The sequence below is a fragment of the Labeo rohita genome, chromosome 20, assembly GCF_022985175.1.
Source record: "Labeo rohita strain BAU-BD-2019 chromosome 20, IGBB_LRoh.1.0, whole genome shotgun sequence".
NCBI lineage: Eukaryota > Metazoa > Chordata > Actinopteri > Cypriniformes > Cyprinidae > Labeo > Labeo rohita.
Genome location: NC_066888.1, coordinates 22,272,839 through 22,289,003, shown reverse-complemented (window position 1 = coordinate 22,289,003; position 16,165 = coordinate 22,272,839). Strand labels below are relative to the sequence as shown.

General features: G+C 37.1%; 2 protein-coding genes across 7 annotated transcripts in view; one reads left to right on the top strand and one right to left on the bottom strand.

Moving 5' to 3' along the window:
• Positions 1 to 631: 631 nt before the first annotated feature.
• Positions 632 to 8,629, bottom strand: trmt1l (tRNA methyltransferase 1-like). Its single transcript, XM_051138897.1, has 16 exons — positions 8,535 to 8,629; positions 7,319 to 7,450; positions 7,153 to 7,215; positions 6,938 to 7,051; positions 6,736 to 6,800; positions 6,489 to 6,645; positions 6,006 to 6,126; positions 4,853 to 4,932; positions 4,494 to 4,737; positions 4,185 to 4,397; positions 3,909 to 4,099; positions 2,765 to 2,843; positions 2,474 to 2,640; positions 2,250 to 2,315; positions 1,447 to 1,576; positions 632 to 1,326 (listed from the first exon to the last, which is right to left on the bottom strand). The coding sequence occupies exons 1-16, from the start codon at positions 8,593 to 8,595 to the stop codon at positions 1,134 to 1,136; spliced, it is 2,076 nt and encodes a 691-aa protein (XP_050994854.1). The 5' UTR covers positions 8,596 to 8,629; the 3' UTR covers positions 632 to 1,133.
• A 57-nt stretch (positions 8,630 to 8,686) lies between these two features.
• swt1 (SWT1 RNA endoribonuclease homolog) overlaps positions 8,687 to 16,165 on the top strand; it is a 28,357-nt gene continuing 20,878 nt past the window's right edge. For 2 of the 6 annotated variants that reach the window (XM_051138889.1, XM_051138891.1), the window contains exons 1-11: positions 8,687 to 8,810; positions 9,045 to 9,178; positions 9,563 to 9,656; positions 9,770 to 9,834; positions 11,122 to 12,175; positions 12,944 to 12,988; positions 13,068 to 13,197; positions 14,275 to 14,370; positions 14,452 to 14,640; positions 15,599 to 15,695; positions 15,961 to 16,118. In XM_051138889.1, the coding sequence (XP_050994846.1) occupies positions 9,573 to 9,656; positions 9,770 to 9,834; positions 11,122 to 12,175; positions 12,944 to 12,988; positions 13,068 to 13,197; positions 14,275 to 14,370; positions 14,452 to 14,640; positions 15,599 to 15,695; positions 15,961 to 16,118 (1,918 nt within the window). In that variant the 5' untranslated portion in view covers positions 8,687 to 8,810; positions 9,045 to 9,178; positions 9,563 to 9,572. The remainder of the gene's footprint in view (positions 8,811 to 9,044; positions 9,179 to 9,562; positions 9,657 to 9,769; positions 9,835 to 11,121; positions 12,176 to 12,943; positions 12,989 to 13,067; positions 13,198 to 14,274; positions 14,371 to 14,451; positions 14,641 to 15,598; positions 15,696 to 15,960; positions 16,119 to 16,165) is intronic. The other 4 variants (XM_051138893.1, XM_051138892.1, XM_051138894.1 and 1 more) reach the window with 4 other exon arrangements.

The window sequence follows — 16,165 nt, the reverse complement described above, 5'->3', positions numbered from 1 at the left end:
CCTGCGAACAAGTTTTTTTTTTTTTTTTACCCCAAATATAAAACGTATTTGTGACCTTTAACCACAAAACCTATCCTAACAAACCATACATCAGTGGAAAGCTTATTTATTCAGTTTTCACAAACTGTGTGACTAGTTTTGTGGTCCAGGGTCACATTTAAAAAAAACACAGAGAAAACTAGTTTTTTATGATGATGGGTTTTTTTTGCATTTTTATAACAGTAAAGCATATATCCCTAAATTATATTATTTAAAGGAGAAGTTCACTTCTAGAACAACAATTTACAGATAATGTACTCACCCCCTTGTCATCCAAGATGTTCATGTCTTTCTTTCTTCAGTCATAAAGAAATTATGTTTTTTGAGGAAAGCATTTCAGGTTTTTCTCCATATAATGGACTGATATTGTGCCCAGAGTTTGAACTTCCAAAATGCAGTTTAAATGCGGCTTTGAATGATCCCAAATGCAGTTGTAAAGCCGAGGAAGAAGGGTCTTATCTAGTGAAACGATCGGTTATTCTCATAAAAATAATATGATTTATATACTTTTTTAATGTCAAACACTCGTCTGTACAATCCAGAAAGTTAATTTATTAATAGTCCGAAACATGCTCAATTTTCTGTTGTTTTTGAGGTAAAATATGGCCTGGACATATATTTATTGTGATTTGCCAAAGCACTATGTCGGTGTTCTCAAATTATAAGAAAGATACATGATGTGAAATATTTTATTGATGTTGTAGCAATCAGGTAAAATATTGAAGCAAAAAAGAAGTTGAACAGAAAATCAGATCAAGCAAGATCAATATAAACCTTGACCCTGGCAGGGTCTTTATAAATATTTTTAGAGATTAAATATGGAAAAAAGGCAAAGAATAACAGTCAATACTGCATCATAGTCAGGTTAATAAAATACTGTAAGCCCGTAATGGGTCAAAGCCTCAGTGCAATCCACAAAAAACATCACCAAAATTTAATCAACCCTTTTGTAGAAGCAAACTTTCTAAAATAAATGGGAAAATTCACCAATTGAAACAGGCATAGGAAAAGCAGACCTTTGTGTGGTCCAAGCTCTCAAATGCATGTCCACATGGGCAAAATCAAAATGCTGGTTTGGTTTCACAAATATCTATCTAGAGAGTTTGACGGCGGTCTGAGCTGATGGCGCTGCTCTGAGGGGCTGACGAGTATGTAGGCACACTGTATTTTGTAAGCACTTCTTTAAATTGTGCCAGGGTGGCATCGGTTCGCACGCCTGTTGGGTCAAAGTGTGTGCGGCTCACTCTGAACCCGGCCTCCGTAAGATACTGCAGGAACTTATTCAGCCTGAGAAAGGAACAGAATTTAGTGTCAGATTCGGCTTGGATTATTGTATTGTATTGTATTATTGTTGGATTTGTATTGTTGTTCATTAGTATATGATGGTGTAGGTTTGCGCTGACTAACTTGGGCATGTTCATGCCGCGGATACTGTGCCGATGGATGCTGTAGTAGAATGCTGGATGCTCCAAAGATGCATCACCTTTAATTTTCTTCATCACATTCCCAGAGTCCTCGCCTTTGGTCTTTCTTTTCCCTGAATACAAGAAGTAAAAAGATGTGCCTTATTTTCTATACAGTCTATCAATTTAAACTTTTCTTCTACCATATATCCCACTTAAAAGCATGTTTGAGCTTACATATATATATATGAGCTTATGTATGATATTTAAGATGGTTCACCTAAAAATTTAAATTCTTTCATTAATTACTCACGCTCATGTTGTTCCAAACCCGTAAGACCTTTGTTCATCTTCAGAATACAAATTAAGATATTTTTGATGAAATCTGAGAGCTTTCTGATCCTGCATAGACGGCAACGCAACAGACACGTTCAAGGCCCAGAAAGGTAGTAAGGACATCATTAAACTAGTCCATGTGACATCAGTGGTTTAACCATAATGTTATGAATTTCTCTCAATATTCAGTATTCTCGTAGCTTCATAACATTACGGTTAAACCACTGATGTCACTTGGACTATTTTAACAATGTCTTTACTACCCTTTTGGGCCTTGAGCGTGCTATAGAGGAACAGATATCTCATGTTTGTCAAAGATAAACATAAGGCTTATGGGTTTGGAACGACATGAGGGTGAGCAAATGGTGACAGATGTTGATTTTTGGGTGACTATTAAATCCTTCAACAATTAAATCCTTCAGAATAGGGAGGGGAAGAGCTGATAAAACACACTGATAACACAACAAATACCTGATTGGTCAGATGTATCTGCATCTTCAACTTTCTGCACAGTCTTTATGACCACGCCACACTCCACTAAAAACAAAGATGCGTCAAATTAATTGAAAAATTCAATTAAGTCAAGGCCCCATTGCGCAAAAGCTGATTCATCGTCTTCAGGTGTATTAGATCATGAATGAGCTTACGATTACTTAATAACAGTGACGGATAAAAACTTGCACACCCTAACACACCTTGGTTGGAGAGGGCAGAGTATCCTGGGACAGGGAAAGGCTTGAGAGTGGTGCAGTCAGCTTCACAGATGAGGGTCTTCACCAGAGGCTGGATGTCTTCCATATTGTGGTGCACTGCCGCCACCAACATTCGCCTCAGAAATCCAGTGTTAAACAAAGGACCAGCCCTGATGGATGAAACAACAAAGACAAAGGGGGAAAAGAAGAGCAATTAAAGAAGGTGTTTTTACTAAAAAAGCAAAAAAAAAAAAAAAAAAAAAAAAAAAAAAAGTATGAATGACATCATCTCACCAAAGTGGTCCAAGCTCCACTGCAGTTTTTCCTGGCATACTTCCATGGCACTGGCAAGGCAGCTGTCTGTACAAGTTTTCTGATGACACCATAAGTAGAAATGTGATTATTTTTGGTTAGACTACAGTACCTTGCAAAAGTATTCATACCCCTTCTTTTTTTTTTCCATGTTTTGCTATATTGCACCCTTCAGTTAAACTGCTTTAAATGACTTTTTATCCACATCAATCTACACTCCATACACCATAATGACAGCAAAAAAAACAGATTTGTGACAACATTGCAAAATTATTAAAAATAAAACACTGAAATAAGCATAAGTATTAGCTCAGTGCTTAGTTGAAGCACCTTTACAGCCTCAAGTTTTTGGTTATGATACGACAAGCTTTGCACATCTCTTCACCTCTCAAACTTTGTCAGGTTGGATAGAGGCAGATGCACTTTTTCAGATTTCTCCTGAAATGTTTGATTGGGTTCATGCCCAGGCTCTGGCTGGATCACTCAACTACATGTACAGAGTTGTCTGTAAGCCGGTTTAGACAGGAGGCCAGCTCCAGGAAGAGTCCTAGTTGTTCCAAACTTATTTCATAATGGACAATGGAGGCTACATGCTTCTGTGAACCTTCAATGCAGCAGAATTATTTTCTAAATTCTTCCCCAGATCTGTGCCTTGACTCAATTCTGTCTCTGAGCTCTACAGGCAGTTCTTTTGACCTCAGGAGTTGTTGACCTTTTATTTAGAGTTGTGTGCCTTTCCAATCATACTCGTTCAAATGAATTTGCTACAGGTTAACTCCATTCAAAGTGTAGTAACATCTACTAGCGATATGAATGCTTCTGAGCTCAATTTCAAGTGGCCCAGAATTTCAAGTGCAATGGCATCATTTAGATTTTTTTATTTCTAATAAATTTGCAAAGTTGTTACAAACCTGTTTTGTGCTTTGTCATTATGGTGTATGGAGTGTAGATTGATTTGGGGAAAAAAAGGAACTTAAAGCAGTTTAATATAAGGCTGCAACAGAACAAAACATGGAAAAAATTAAGGGGTATGAATACTTTCGCAATTCAAGCATTCCTTGGGAATCAAACTCACACAGGAAACCTATCAGGATGCAGTTATTTGTTTGCCTAAATGCCTTCTCACCTTCCACCATGCTTCCTAGCTTGAGGAACACCCTTTCTTCACACCATTGGCAGTGCAACAGCTGCCGCAGTTTCTTAGAAGACTCATCTGCCTGGGTGGGCCCTCTGAGAACTCGCACCACCACGAGGACAAAATGCTCAAGAGCCACGGCCAATAGCACCTCGATCCCTTTGTTGCAGCGTGCCGCCGCCCTGCAAGTATGTACATAAACAAAACATTTTGTAAATTATTTACAAAATTAATTTGTGGTGATTTATTTGAGAAAGCCCTTCCCACCTGGCCACTGATGCCAATACCATACGTGCAGCAAGCTCCCTGTAATACTCAGTTCGGACGATCTGGCAGCCGTAATGTCGAAGCGTCACATTCAAAGATTTGGAGTAAAGTGAACCAGTGTCTGTTGACGTCACTGAGACTATGCCCAAGTTCCGAACATTGCGAAAAGCTGCATCCAGATAGTTTACAGACGTTCCAAATGGGTCAAGGTGTCTGATTTAAAGATAAGAATGTGGTGAGACTTGATATTCGCAATTAATAATCATGGGTATAATGTATTTAGTTATTTTTTTTCAGTCTTTGACTCACATGTAGTCAAAGGGTCTCAGGTGCATGATGACATTAGCGTCCATCTTCACCACCTCTACCGAAGCAATGGGTGAGTCTGTGTCTCCCGCTCCATCTAGTTGCCGGCCCGTACGATTCCCCTCTACTCGGATGTGGTTCAGGTGACAGTTCTCCTTAATCATCTTAACGCAAGCTTCATTTATGTCGTTTATAGTAACCTTTACAGAGTTACGCAGATGCTTTGCCCACTGCAAACCCATGATCCCTACAAAAGGGATCAATACGTTTTCATTTTTATCAAGCAGTTTGGAGCAAAAACCGAGCAGTGATATTATCAAAATGAGCTACTAGCTTGTCTTTTTGTACAGTAGATTCCCTACCAGTGGCTCCAAAGGCATCGAGACATTCGAGTGGATTCCTTTCTTCAGCAAGAACTGCAAGTGAGCAGAACACCAGCTGCCTACAACAAACATATTGAGATAATATTTAATATTTTGGCATTTTTTGACTTTTTAACAGAGTATCCATGACACAAAGATCTGATAATCTATTGTTTTCTAATTATTTGTCTTTTAAATATTATATATTTTATGAAAACCTTCACTTCCAAAATAAAAATGTCCTGATATTTTCTCACCCCCATGTCATTCATGCCTTTCTTTCTTCAGTCACAAAAAAAATTAAGGTTTTTGAGGAAAAAAATCCAGGATTTTATTCCATATAGTGGACTTCAATTGAAATGAATTGGTTGAAGTCCCAAAATTGCAGTTTCAATGCAGCTTCAAAGGACTCTACACAATCCCAGCTGAGGAATAAGGGTCTTGTCTAGCAAAACGATCTGTCATTTCTATAAAACAAAAAAAATAGATATACTTTTTAACCACAAAAGCTTATCTTGCACTAGCTCGACGTGCACTACGTAATCAAGTTGGAAAGGTCACGCATGACGTAGGTGGAAGTACCGACCCAGTGTTTACAACGCGAACATGCAAAAGAAAGTCAATAGCCCTTTACATAATAAAGGTAAAACAATGATGTTGGACAATTTTGAAATTGAAGGAAAAAACGAGTTGGGAGTTTTTCGCCCTACCCTACATTTTTGAACTGAAGTACACAGACGAAGCGGATGCGCATGGCAGAGCTAAAGTATATGAATTTATATATATATATATTTTTTTTTGGCAGATTGTTTAGCTAGATAAGACCCTTATTCCTCGTCTGGGATCACGTAGAGTCTTTTGAAGCTGCATCGAAACTGCAATTTGGACCTTAAACCCGTTGGCCACCATTGAAATGCACAACATGGAGAAAAATCCTGAAATGTTTTCCTCAAAAACCTTAATTTCTTTTCGACTGTAGAAAGAAAGACATGAACATCTTGGATGACATGTGGGTGAATAAATTAACAGGAAATTACTATTCTGGAAGTAAACTAATGTTTTAAGGACAAATAAATTTTTCATGTTGGCAAGACAATGTACACATTGTACAATCTGATAATGAGTCATTTTACAGAAAAAACATTTCTCAAACCTGTTTGTCTTCATCTTGCGGCTGAAGTAGGTGTCTGTCTTCTGGGGTGTAGTGTGGTTGGGCAGGAGCTGAACATTGGTGCCCAACTCTTTCATGATCTCATAGGCCTGTCCACCTGTGACTGAGACAGAGAAAATCAAAATGGACAAATTATGTCCATATGTTACTTCTGAAGACATTCATTCTGCGATTAGGTGAGGGCTTTATGGTTTTTTTAAGGCTAGATTTGACTATTCCTACCTGAATATTTGCACATAGTGCAAAAAAAAAAAAATTAATTAAAAACTAACGCTATTATTTTCACGAAATCCTAACATCTATATTATTCCACATCAACAAACTGGCATCTAGTTCAGGCAGTTCTTTTTCAATGGCAATTGTCTTAGACTTTACAATGATCTTTCATATCAGTAAAGCACATCAAATGAGGAAGCATCTGAACTTTAAAAGATGTCATTTAACATCAACAGAGTAAAGGCTCACCATGCTCTTCAAAGGGGACATCTGAGCTGCCTGAATAGCTGGCTTCTGTCTCACCCTTGTTGACGTGGCGTTTGAGATGACTGATCATGTCTGTCTTGCGAGCAATCGTGACAGAGCAAACCACACAGTGGTAGTGAGCCACCAGTCTGCATTGAGTCTGGAGATGAGATAAAAACATACATTAATAGATCCATTCCAGAGGATCTACTTCCTGATTAATAGGCACGTGAAGAAGCCCTGATCTTACCTGGTCAGAGCCTAGACTAGATTTGAGTTGTCGGCAAGGTAGATGACAGATGCACATCCTTTGGCCTGTAGGAGGGTAAACAAAATTAATTTTCCCACACAAAATGTATTATGCATTAGCTGATACCTCAGGCGACGGCTTTCAAACGCTCGTTGGAAAAGACAATTACAAAGGCGCCAAAGGGAATCTAAAGACTGTTTACCTTCAAATTCCACATAAACTTTCCAGTGCAGGTTCTGCAGATGTCGTCTGAGCTTATGACTGTAGCAGGCCTTGAATTTCTCTTCTGGACACAGTGGACAAGACTTCCGTCCAGCTGTTGAAATTAAAGAACATATACATTAGCTTCCAATCCAAGTGATTTTTTGGTGTTTTTAAATAAACAGACAGAACAAACAGATACTTTGGTTTCTGTACCTCCATTTAAATCCACAAGCCCCTCGAGTCCTTCCAGTGTAGTTTGGATAGACACATGTCTCTCTGAAACAGATATGGACAGTTTCAATGATTCAACCGTGCTGAGGGACATCCTGTCAGGGAGTGTAAATATTATCATGGGGTGTCAATACTTTTGAATATTTACCTGACACAACAGTGGAGGATGTTTGTCCATTTTTGTCCTCCATTTTCACTGGATTAGTTGAGGCTTCATGAACAGGCATTTGCTCACATGCCTGAGATTCACCAAGCATCTTAATGGTATCACTCTCAGTATCTGTTGAGATACAAATTCACATTTCAGAAAAATATTTGCTGAGACAAACCAGTTTTCCTTTTGGAAAAAAAGTGTTGAAAACTGAATGGGGTACTTTTCATGTCCCAAGGGTTTATTTTTTATTAAAATAAACAGATTCCAGCTTCTTATTTTTGTTTTATAAATACCACATTAAAATTACCTTGGTATTACATACTAATTTTTCAACGGTCTTGAAAATATTACATATTAAAAACTATGATATTTTAAAAGTGAAATAATTTTAGTATTTATTGTGTGAACAATGTGGAACGGTTAGGTCACATATAAATATATCACACTAAAACATAATTATTACATAAAATTTTATTACGTATTAGGCCATATTTGTTACATAAAAATACGACAGAAAAAGCTTGATGTTTAATCGTTTTCATGAATTATTATCTCAAAACTTTTACTTTTAAGTCATTATGATTTACCAAAGCATTTCCAGATACTTCCGCAGCAGAGCCGTTGAAAAACAGCGGGAAATGGGAGAATTTACGTTAAACATAAACACAACTTGTTGTCGGAGAAATATGTGGTATGATAGATCTTAGCACACCGCTCGTCTGCAGACACTATTTTGAAGAAGAAAACTATGAAAATTCAACAACAATACTGGAGCGCCCTCGTATGTTAGCCAATGCACATTTCCATGGAGTAACCAATCCCGCTTTCCGAGGCTGATGTTTCCTAGCAGAACGGCCCTGGTGCGGAGCTCCGCGACAAGACCATTGCTACATATATACAACACTGTTATTTACAGCTTATTGCTCAACTCAAGGAATGCATCGATCGATTTAGTATGTGCAATCTATCTACATGTCAGTTCTTTGTCGAAATGCGCTTAGATCCAGAGACGTTCTGAACATTTACATTATTTACACCTAGGTCCTATGGTGGAGCTCCGTGAGGAGGCCTATATTTACTTCTGCAGTTTTGAAGTCGTATTAAGAATAGATTGCATAAATGTACAAAATTCCGAAAGGCTGAGTGTTATTTAAGGAACATACAAAGCACGTGGGAATAATTTTAGCATTATTAATTCAAATTATTTTGCCTTTTATATTGGCGTCCTCCTGGTGAAGTTGCTCAGCGCCCTCTTCCTTGAGCTCCGCCATTTTCTCAAACTAGCGTACGTAGATTCCGTACGCAGTGAGCGTTGTGTGCGCTGACCAATCGTGTTCTCTTAAACTACGCGAACTAAAAAAGCGGAAGTGAATTCAACTCAGGCAACTGCAGTGCAAGTGGTGAAGTGAACAGCTCTCATTGCTTCAGAATATTTTTCTCTTTCTGTCATTCAACGTCGTATTTAACAACATTTCTTCTGCTTGTGGTAGGTGAATGTCTTTCACACCGAAGCTGTAGAAAGTAAAATTAGAACTTAATAATAATTAAGAGTCTCGAATTCCATCAGTTTTGTAAGATTTTAAGTTGTAAACATTTAGGAAGGTTAGGAATAAATGTGCTGTAATGTAAATATTCGGTTGGCGTTTGTGTCACAAGTGTATTTCTGTATGACTTAAAGTTCACACATATTCACTGACGAGATTTAATTGTGTTTTTTCAGTTCAGTTGGTTTACACTGGCGTTATCTGTTCCTCAAGGATGAACTGGATTTCTGTCTGGGATTTGCTGATATGCAGCTCTTGGGAGAAAAACTGTTTTCCTTGTACTTAGTTCTTACTAGAAAGGCTCTCTAAGGTACTACATTTTTTTGTATGAAAAATACTATGTCAATGAAGTTATTACTGTAGCAAAAATCTGTATGTTTATTTTAAAATCTAAAGCTAGACGTCCTAACCTTCCCATATTGTTTTCCTGTTAGTTTGCGTTATGCGTTATGCGTTATAAATTTCTGCCTTTTAATGATATTTTAGCATTTTCTATTTACTATGATAGTTTTAGTCATTTTGTTATGTCCTATTATTAGTTTGGGGGGTTTTATCATATCTATTTAGCTTTATTCATTTATTTTTTTTTAATAATGAATTTAAAATGTAATGAACAACCAACCTGTGGATGTCTTGTAATAGATACTGTATTTCTGAATTATTTAAAACTGAAAAATATTATGTTCTGTCATAGGGTATTGAGGATGTCAAGCAAGAAATCAAAAAAGAAGAAACACAAGAAGGAGGAAAGAATCTCATCAAACTCTTCACGTGAGGATGAGAAGAAGGTGATTTGTATTACCGAATATGAATTAATTTATTTATATTAATTCTTGTTTGTATGTTAATCACATTGGAAAAAAGTGTTTGGTAAAAGACTGAATGTTTTGTTTGGTTACAGACGACAGACACAAAGAGATTCAGCAGCCCGAAAAGAAAACACAAACATCATCATCAGCATGTAAGGTAGGTCTCAGGACACTAAATATATGTTAATTAGAATCTATATTGTATACAACTGACACCCTGTCATCTGTATCTGAGAATTTTTAAATTTGCCTTAATAAAAAAGATACGTCTGGGCTCTACATTAAGCTAGGTCATGTGCATCAGTCATTCCAAATAAAAAGGTTATTTGGATGTATTAATTAATTAATTAATTAATTCATTCATTCATTCATTGTGTAAATGTAATTTATTCTGAAGCAATATTCTCATCAGTGTTTGTGAGCTCTTAAATCAGATTTCTTTTATAAGGGTCTGATTTGTTCCTTATTAAATCTATGCATCATCTTTCATGTCAAATTCTTAAATGATCAATAAATATTAAAACACTATAATAGGGCTGTTACCAATCAAACGAAATCATTATCAACAAAATCCATCTTTTCACTGTAGAGGAAACACAGAAGCTGCATCTGAAGTGGCATTTAATTCTTGTTTGTATGTTAATCACATTGGAAGCTCATAAATGCATTTACATTTCAATATTACAACTGCATAAATAATGTTTCGTTGGTGAAATAGAGCAAAAACAGTCAATATTACGTCTAAAATGTAAGTCACTTAATATTATCTTTAATATTTGTTTGTTTAACTGTTTTATAAAATCAATGTCACATTTGCAACCAAGCTTATAATTGTGCTGTTGCTCAGCTATATCATATTATAAAGCTATTGTAAATATAAAAACACTTATGAAGTGCACCCTTATTTTGATTTCTCCATGAGTCTTGTATGAGCCTCAACTAGCTCGACCTTGTTACCATCAATACATTAATTAAAATGAGAACTATTTTTATTTACTATTTACTATTTTCTGTTTACTATTTTCGTTTTAATTACCCAACTTGTCCCTTCAGGCAAGTAAAAGTCTCTTTCACTTGCCACTCAAGATTTTTCTGAAAAACAGTGGACAGTTTAATTGTTCAGCACAAACAAGGGACTCATGAAAAACTATCACTAAACAAACAAACAAAAAACACTTCTGTCCTCAACTGTCTTGCTTACAGGGTTTCTTACTTTATTGTGGTTAGAACCTCTTACCCTGCTTCAGCTTTGTGAACTACACATTAAAGCTAACAAACTCTCTGAGAACTAAGAGTGTTCTTTTAGATAACTGTAAAAGAAAGAAAATATAGGCAGTAAATCCTATTTAATTTTTCCTTAATTACTGTTTTCTGACCAAAGTTATTGTAAGTGTTATCTATTCAATAAAACTTACCACTGGTTTCTTTTTCTAATGCTTTGCAGTTCTGACAAAGCTAAGGAGAGGAGGGCCACCAACTTAACATCAAGAGATTCTGAAATAAAAGTAAAAAAAACAGAAGTTAGAGACAGCAAGAGCAGGGGAGAAAGATCCCAGGAAAGCCAAGCAACAGAGAAATCCAGGCCAGTTTTCAAGTCACCTGCCACAGATGAGAAGCAGCAAGCGAGTCCTAAGAGGAAGCATGAAAATGCAAGTCTTCATATCTCAGGGAGCAGCTCCAGCAGGCATGCTGCAACAAACCTGCCTTCTTCAAAAGAGTTGGAGAAAAAGAGACAGGAGCTGGTGTCGAGGAGATCCACAGCGGAGCATCCCAGGCGGACACCTGCAAAGGATGATTTTTCTCCTGAAAAACTCCAAGAGAAAAGGAGGAAGTTCATGAAAAGGCGGTTGTCACCAGAGCTTCATGCTGAACTTGAGCAAAAACACATCAAAGACATAATCAATGCTCCACATGCAGAGTCTCATTCTAAAGTTCAGAAGGAAATGAGAAAGTCGTTGGTGGCCAGGAGATCCAATAAGATCTACCATGATGTTGGTGCACAGAGTTCTCAAGACAACTCCAAAGAAGTTTTGGCAGTAGTGAAACATGTAGACTCTGCATCTAAACTGAAATTAGACGATATTTCACCCAAAAAGCAAAAGCAAGTACATCTGGGTGTTGTCCCTGGTGTAATCTTAGGAGAAAAAAGGCTGTCCTTTGGTGGTCCCACACCAAATGTCAGTTTCAAGATCCATAAGAAGGCCAGTGCTGTTAAAGCTGGGGCAAACACAGATGTGTGCAATGTGAATTCTTCAGCTAGCAGGACTCAAAGTACCACTCAGCCTTCTTTCCCTGGCTCCTCTCCATCTAAACACAACTTTCTCATCTCCCAGCAGCAAGGACAGAAGCTTCAAGAGGATTCTGTTCAAACCTCTCATAAACCCTCTCCTCTTTACTCGTCAAATCTTATGTCTGTATCTCACCAAGTCCAGCAGGCACGAACTGACAAAACAAGAGAGGTCACAACACCAAGCAATACTTCTTGCAAGGTACAACATGTAAGTGTCTTGCGTTTGGACCAACTTCATCTGAATCAGTGGTGCAAGATGTTTCTTTTATGGAATGAGTTGTTAACTGATTTGCTGATTTGTAAATTAATGGCTCCACTTTTCAGTGGTGATTTTAAAACACCCGCCTGCAAGTGGTCGTGCATTCACCAGACCAACATTCTGTTGTAGGCTGCTTGTCTTTATAGTCACTGAAAAATATCCAAACAAAAGATTATACACATATTTATATTTTAAGAAATGCATAGAAATAGCAAGAGTTTTTTTCTTCAATTTGATTGTTTGCACTCAACTTTCCTTGTAAGCATCCCCATCGTTAGTCACTTCCCGACTAGATTAAATCATAAGACAGACTAGTTGTAGCATACATTTGTTCCATTTCCCTCTATGGCTGCACAATACATTTCAACATTTCAGATTGCAACATAAGCATATTTTAGAGTGTAAGTATTTCCATACTTCCATGTTCTTTGAACACTTTCATTAGCTCGCTTTTAAATAAAACATTTAACTCTCTATTAAAAATTTGCACTGCAGTTCTAAATTAGAGTGCAGTCAGATCTGTATGAGAGTTCACTAAAACAGTGGCTAAAAAGCTATTCGAGAACTGGTTAATATTATCCAATAGTCCTCATGGCATTTAAGACAACAAAAAAAGAGAATATCAATTTTAGACTGTATTTAAGAGGAAATGACTGACACATTATTAGTGCTACTGAATTGTAACATATTTCTAATGTTTGTTTTGCATGATTTCAGGTAACTTCTCAGGATCCTGCAGAGACCTTTGACTGCGACCATGAAGTAAACAACATGCCTCTAATTTTAGAATGAAGTCTTGAAGTGTTTCTTTGATTCTCATTCTGTTTTGTTCATTGTTTAGATGGAGCTGGTGGAGGAGCTTCATCTGGCACGCTCTGAGAGGCGGCTGGAGGTGAACTTGATAGAAAACTGTGGAGAGCTCACCTGCATGGACATTGACCCTCCAGAAGAGGGTGCCGGCACAATGCTAAGTAAAGCCACCTACGAACTTTTTATAAAAATAACTTTACTGGAATGGCTAAGGGCCCGTTTACACAAGAAGGATAACTAGAACAATAACAGTCTTGCCACTAAATGCCCCAGCTTTTTAAAGCAGGATGGATTCTGATTGGATGTCAGTGTTATTTAGTTCAGCTTGAAAACAATCATGGTGAAAGTGATTCCAACATTATAATTTCTCTGTGCTATTATCGTTGTAGATGTGGTGTACACTGTGCTATTTATTTACTTTTAGAGCGATTTAAAATGCTATCTTTATTGTTATTATTATCATCCTTGGTGTACGGGCCTTAAAGGAATAGTTCACTCAAAAGTTTTGTCATGTTGTTCCTCCTGTCGTTCTAAACATGTAAGACCTTCGTTCATCTTCAGAACACAAATTAAGATATTTTATTGACCAGCCTTTTTTTAACTAGAATTTTCAGATGATGAAAGCGTTCTTAAAAAGGCAAATGATCGTATGTACATTTTCTTAGTATGACAATTAAAAACTGACAGACTGATGAAAATGCGGGACATTTTCTCAATATGCAACGTGCGGGACATGGAAGGGAAATGCTGTGCGGTACAACGCAAAGCAGGATGGGCGGTCACCCTATTGTGAATGCGCATTGAAGACTGACACAGAAGAGTAGAAATTGTTGAAAATTAAAGTAATTTTTTGTTTTTGCACACAAAAAGTATTCTCATAAAGTAGCTTCATAACGTTATGGTTGAACCACTTATGTCACATGGACTATTTTGACAATGTTCTTAATACCTTTCCGGGCCTTGAACGTGTCAATTCCGTCGCTGTCTATGCAGGGTCAGAAAGCTCTTGAAATTCATCAAAAATATCTTAATTTGTGTTACGAAGATAAACATAGGTCTGACGGGTTTGGAACGACATGAGGGTGAGTAATAAATAACAGAATTTTCATTTTTGGGTGAATTATCCCTTTAAGTTAGTAATGTCCAACAAAATATGCAACTTGATGTAAAAGTTGTTTTATATGAATCTTGATGCATTGTACTTTGTGTCTGTGTGTGTTCTACTCGTACACATGAAGATCAACATAAACAGGCCCTCCTTATTGTTCTGGATACCAATGTGCTGCTCAGCCACTTGGAGTTTGTGAAGAAGATTAGGTCACATGGTCTCGGTGGTAAGAAAAAGTCTTTTTAACTTTAAAGCATTTTAAGAATTATATGGGTGCAGCTTTGAACTCTGAACACCCTCTTCACAGCGCTGGGGTTTCCCACTTTGCTCATCCCGTGGGTGGTGCTGCAGGAGTTGGACTATCTAAAGAGTGGTAAACTCTCCAGCAAGGTGGAAGACAAAGCCAGGCCAGCTGTCCACTACATTTATACCTGCCTGAAGAATCAGGAGCCCAGACTTGTGGGCCAGTCAATGCAGCAGGCCTCCCAAGCTGTCGGTGAGTAATTCTTATCCTGAGATGCTTTATAGTTTATTATTTGTTATATGTGTATTTGTTATGTACTGTGTATTAAATTTTCAAGATAAAAAGAAGCACAGTTTGTCAAGGGGCATGTAATATTTGTGTGCTCTGATTTCATTATTTTAAAAATGGACCACAAAACCAGACATAAGGGTCAATTTTTTGTAACTGAGATTTATACATCATCTGAAAGGTGAATAAGTAAGCTTTCCAATGATGTGTAGTTGTTAGGATAGGACAATATTTGGCTGAGATACAACTATTTGAAAATCTAAAATCAAAATATTTAGAAAATCGCCTTTAAAATTGTCCAAATGAAGTTCTTAGCAATGCATATTACTAATCAAAAATTAAGTTTTGATATATTTACGATAGGACAATATTTGGCCGAGATACAACTATTTAAAAATCTGAAATCTGAGCGTGCAAAAAAAAAAAAAAAAATTGAGAAAATCACTTAATTAAAAATTAAGTTTTCGTATGTTTACGATAGGACATTTACAAAATATTTTCATGGAACATGATCTTTATATTCTAATGATTTTTGTCATTAAAGAAAAATTTATAATTTTTCCCCATACAATGTATTGTTGGCTATTGCTACAAATATATCCATGCTACTTATGATGGTTTTGTGGTCCAGGGTCACAAATATTAAATGATAAGATCACACCTGCAGTTCCAAAGTGGATAAAGACCACTCTGTTATATAGACACCTACATCAAAAATACTAAAACTCAAGCTCTTCCATAGCGTAGGGGATTATGGTCAATATTAGCTCTAAAAGCATTCATGCATACTTAAAAAAATCCACTGGGAACATTATGCCACCCAGACACCTTTGACATAGTTGCACCACTTTTAATCTGCTATAGTACTGTGCATACTAAGGATGGAATTTAGCCATTGTCTCTTGGCTTTTGTCTCCTTTAGGTGGACCTAGTGTTGTGAATAATAATGATGATAGAGTGCTGGAGTGCTGTCTGCAGTACCAGGCTCTGTACACAGAGGGAACTCTAGTTCTTTGCACGTGAGTACAAGCATACCTCTGTTTCACCTCTAGGCATGTCTGCGGGACATTAAGGACATTTCCGTTTGTTTGATACGTCTTGTCATTTGACATGGCTAATGAAATGCAAGGTGGCCATGTGTTTGCTTTATGAATGAAGATGATCTGATTTAATGATTATATTTCAGCCATTAGTGTCACCCTGAAGGATGTTGATATTGAAGGTAAAGGGCATGACTTCCTGCTGCTCAAATATGTCTTCTCTCTCTCTGGTTTCTTTTTGTAGCGATGATAAGAACTTGTGCAGCAAGGCTCTGCTCAGTGGGGTGAATGCCTTAAGTAAAGTAGATTTGGTAAAAGAGGTGCAGGGAACCAGATCTACAATTCTAAACTACATTAGTGTTCAACACGCTGTTCCACCCCCAGCCGGACCTGTAGAGAAAGGTCAGTTGCTGTTATCAATGTCACTGTTTTTGCTTCATTAGTAGTGT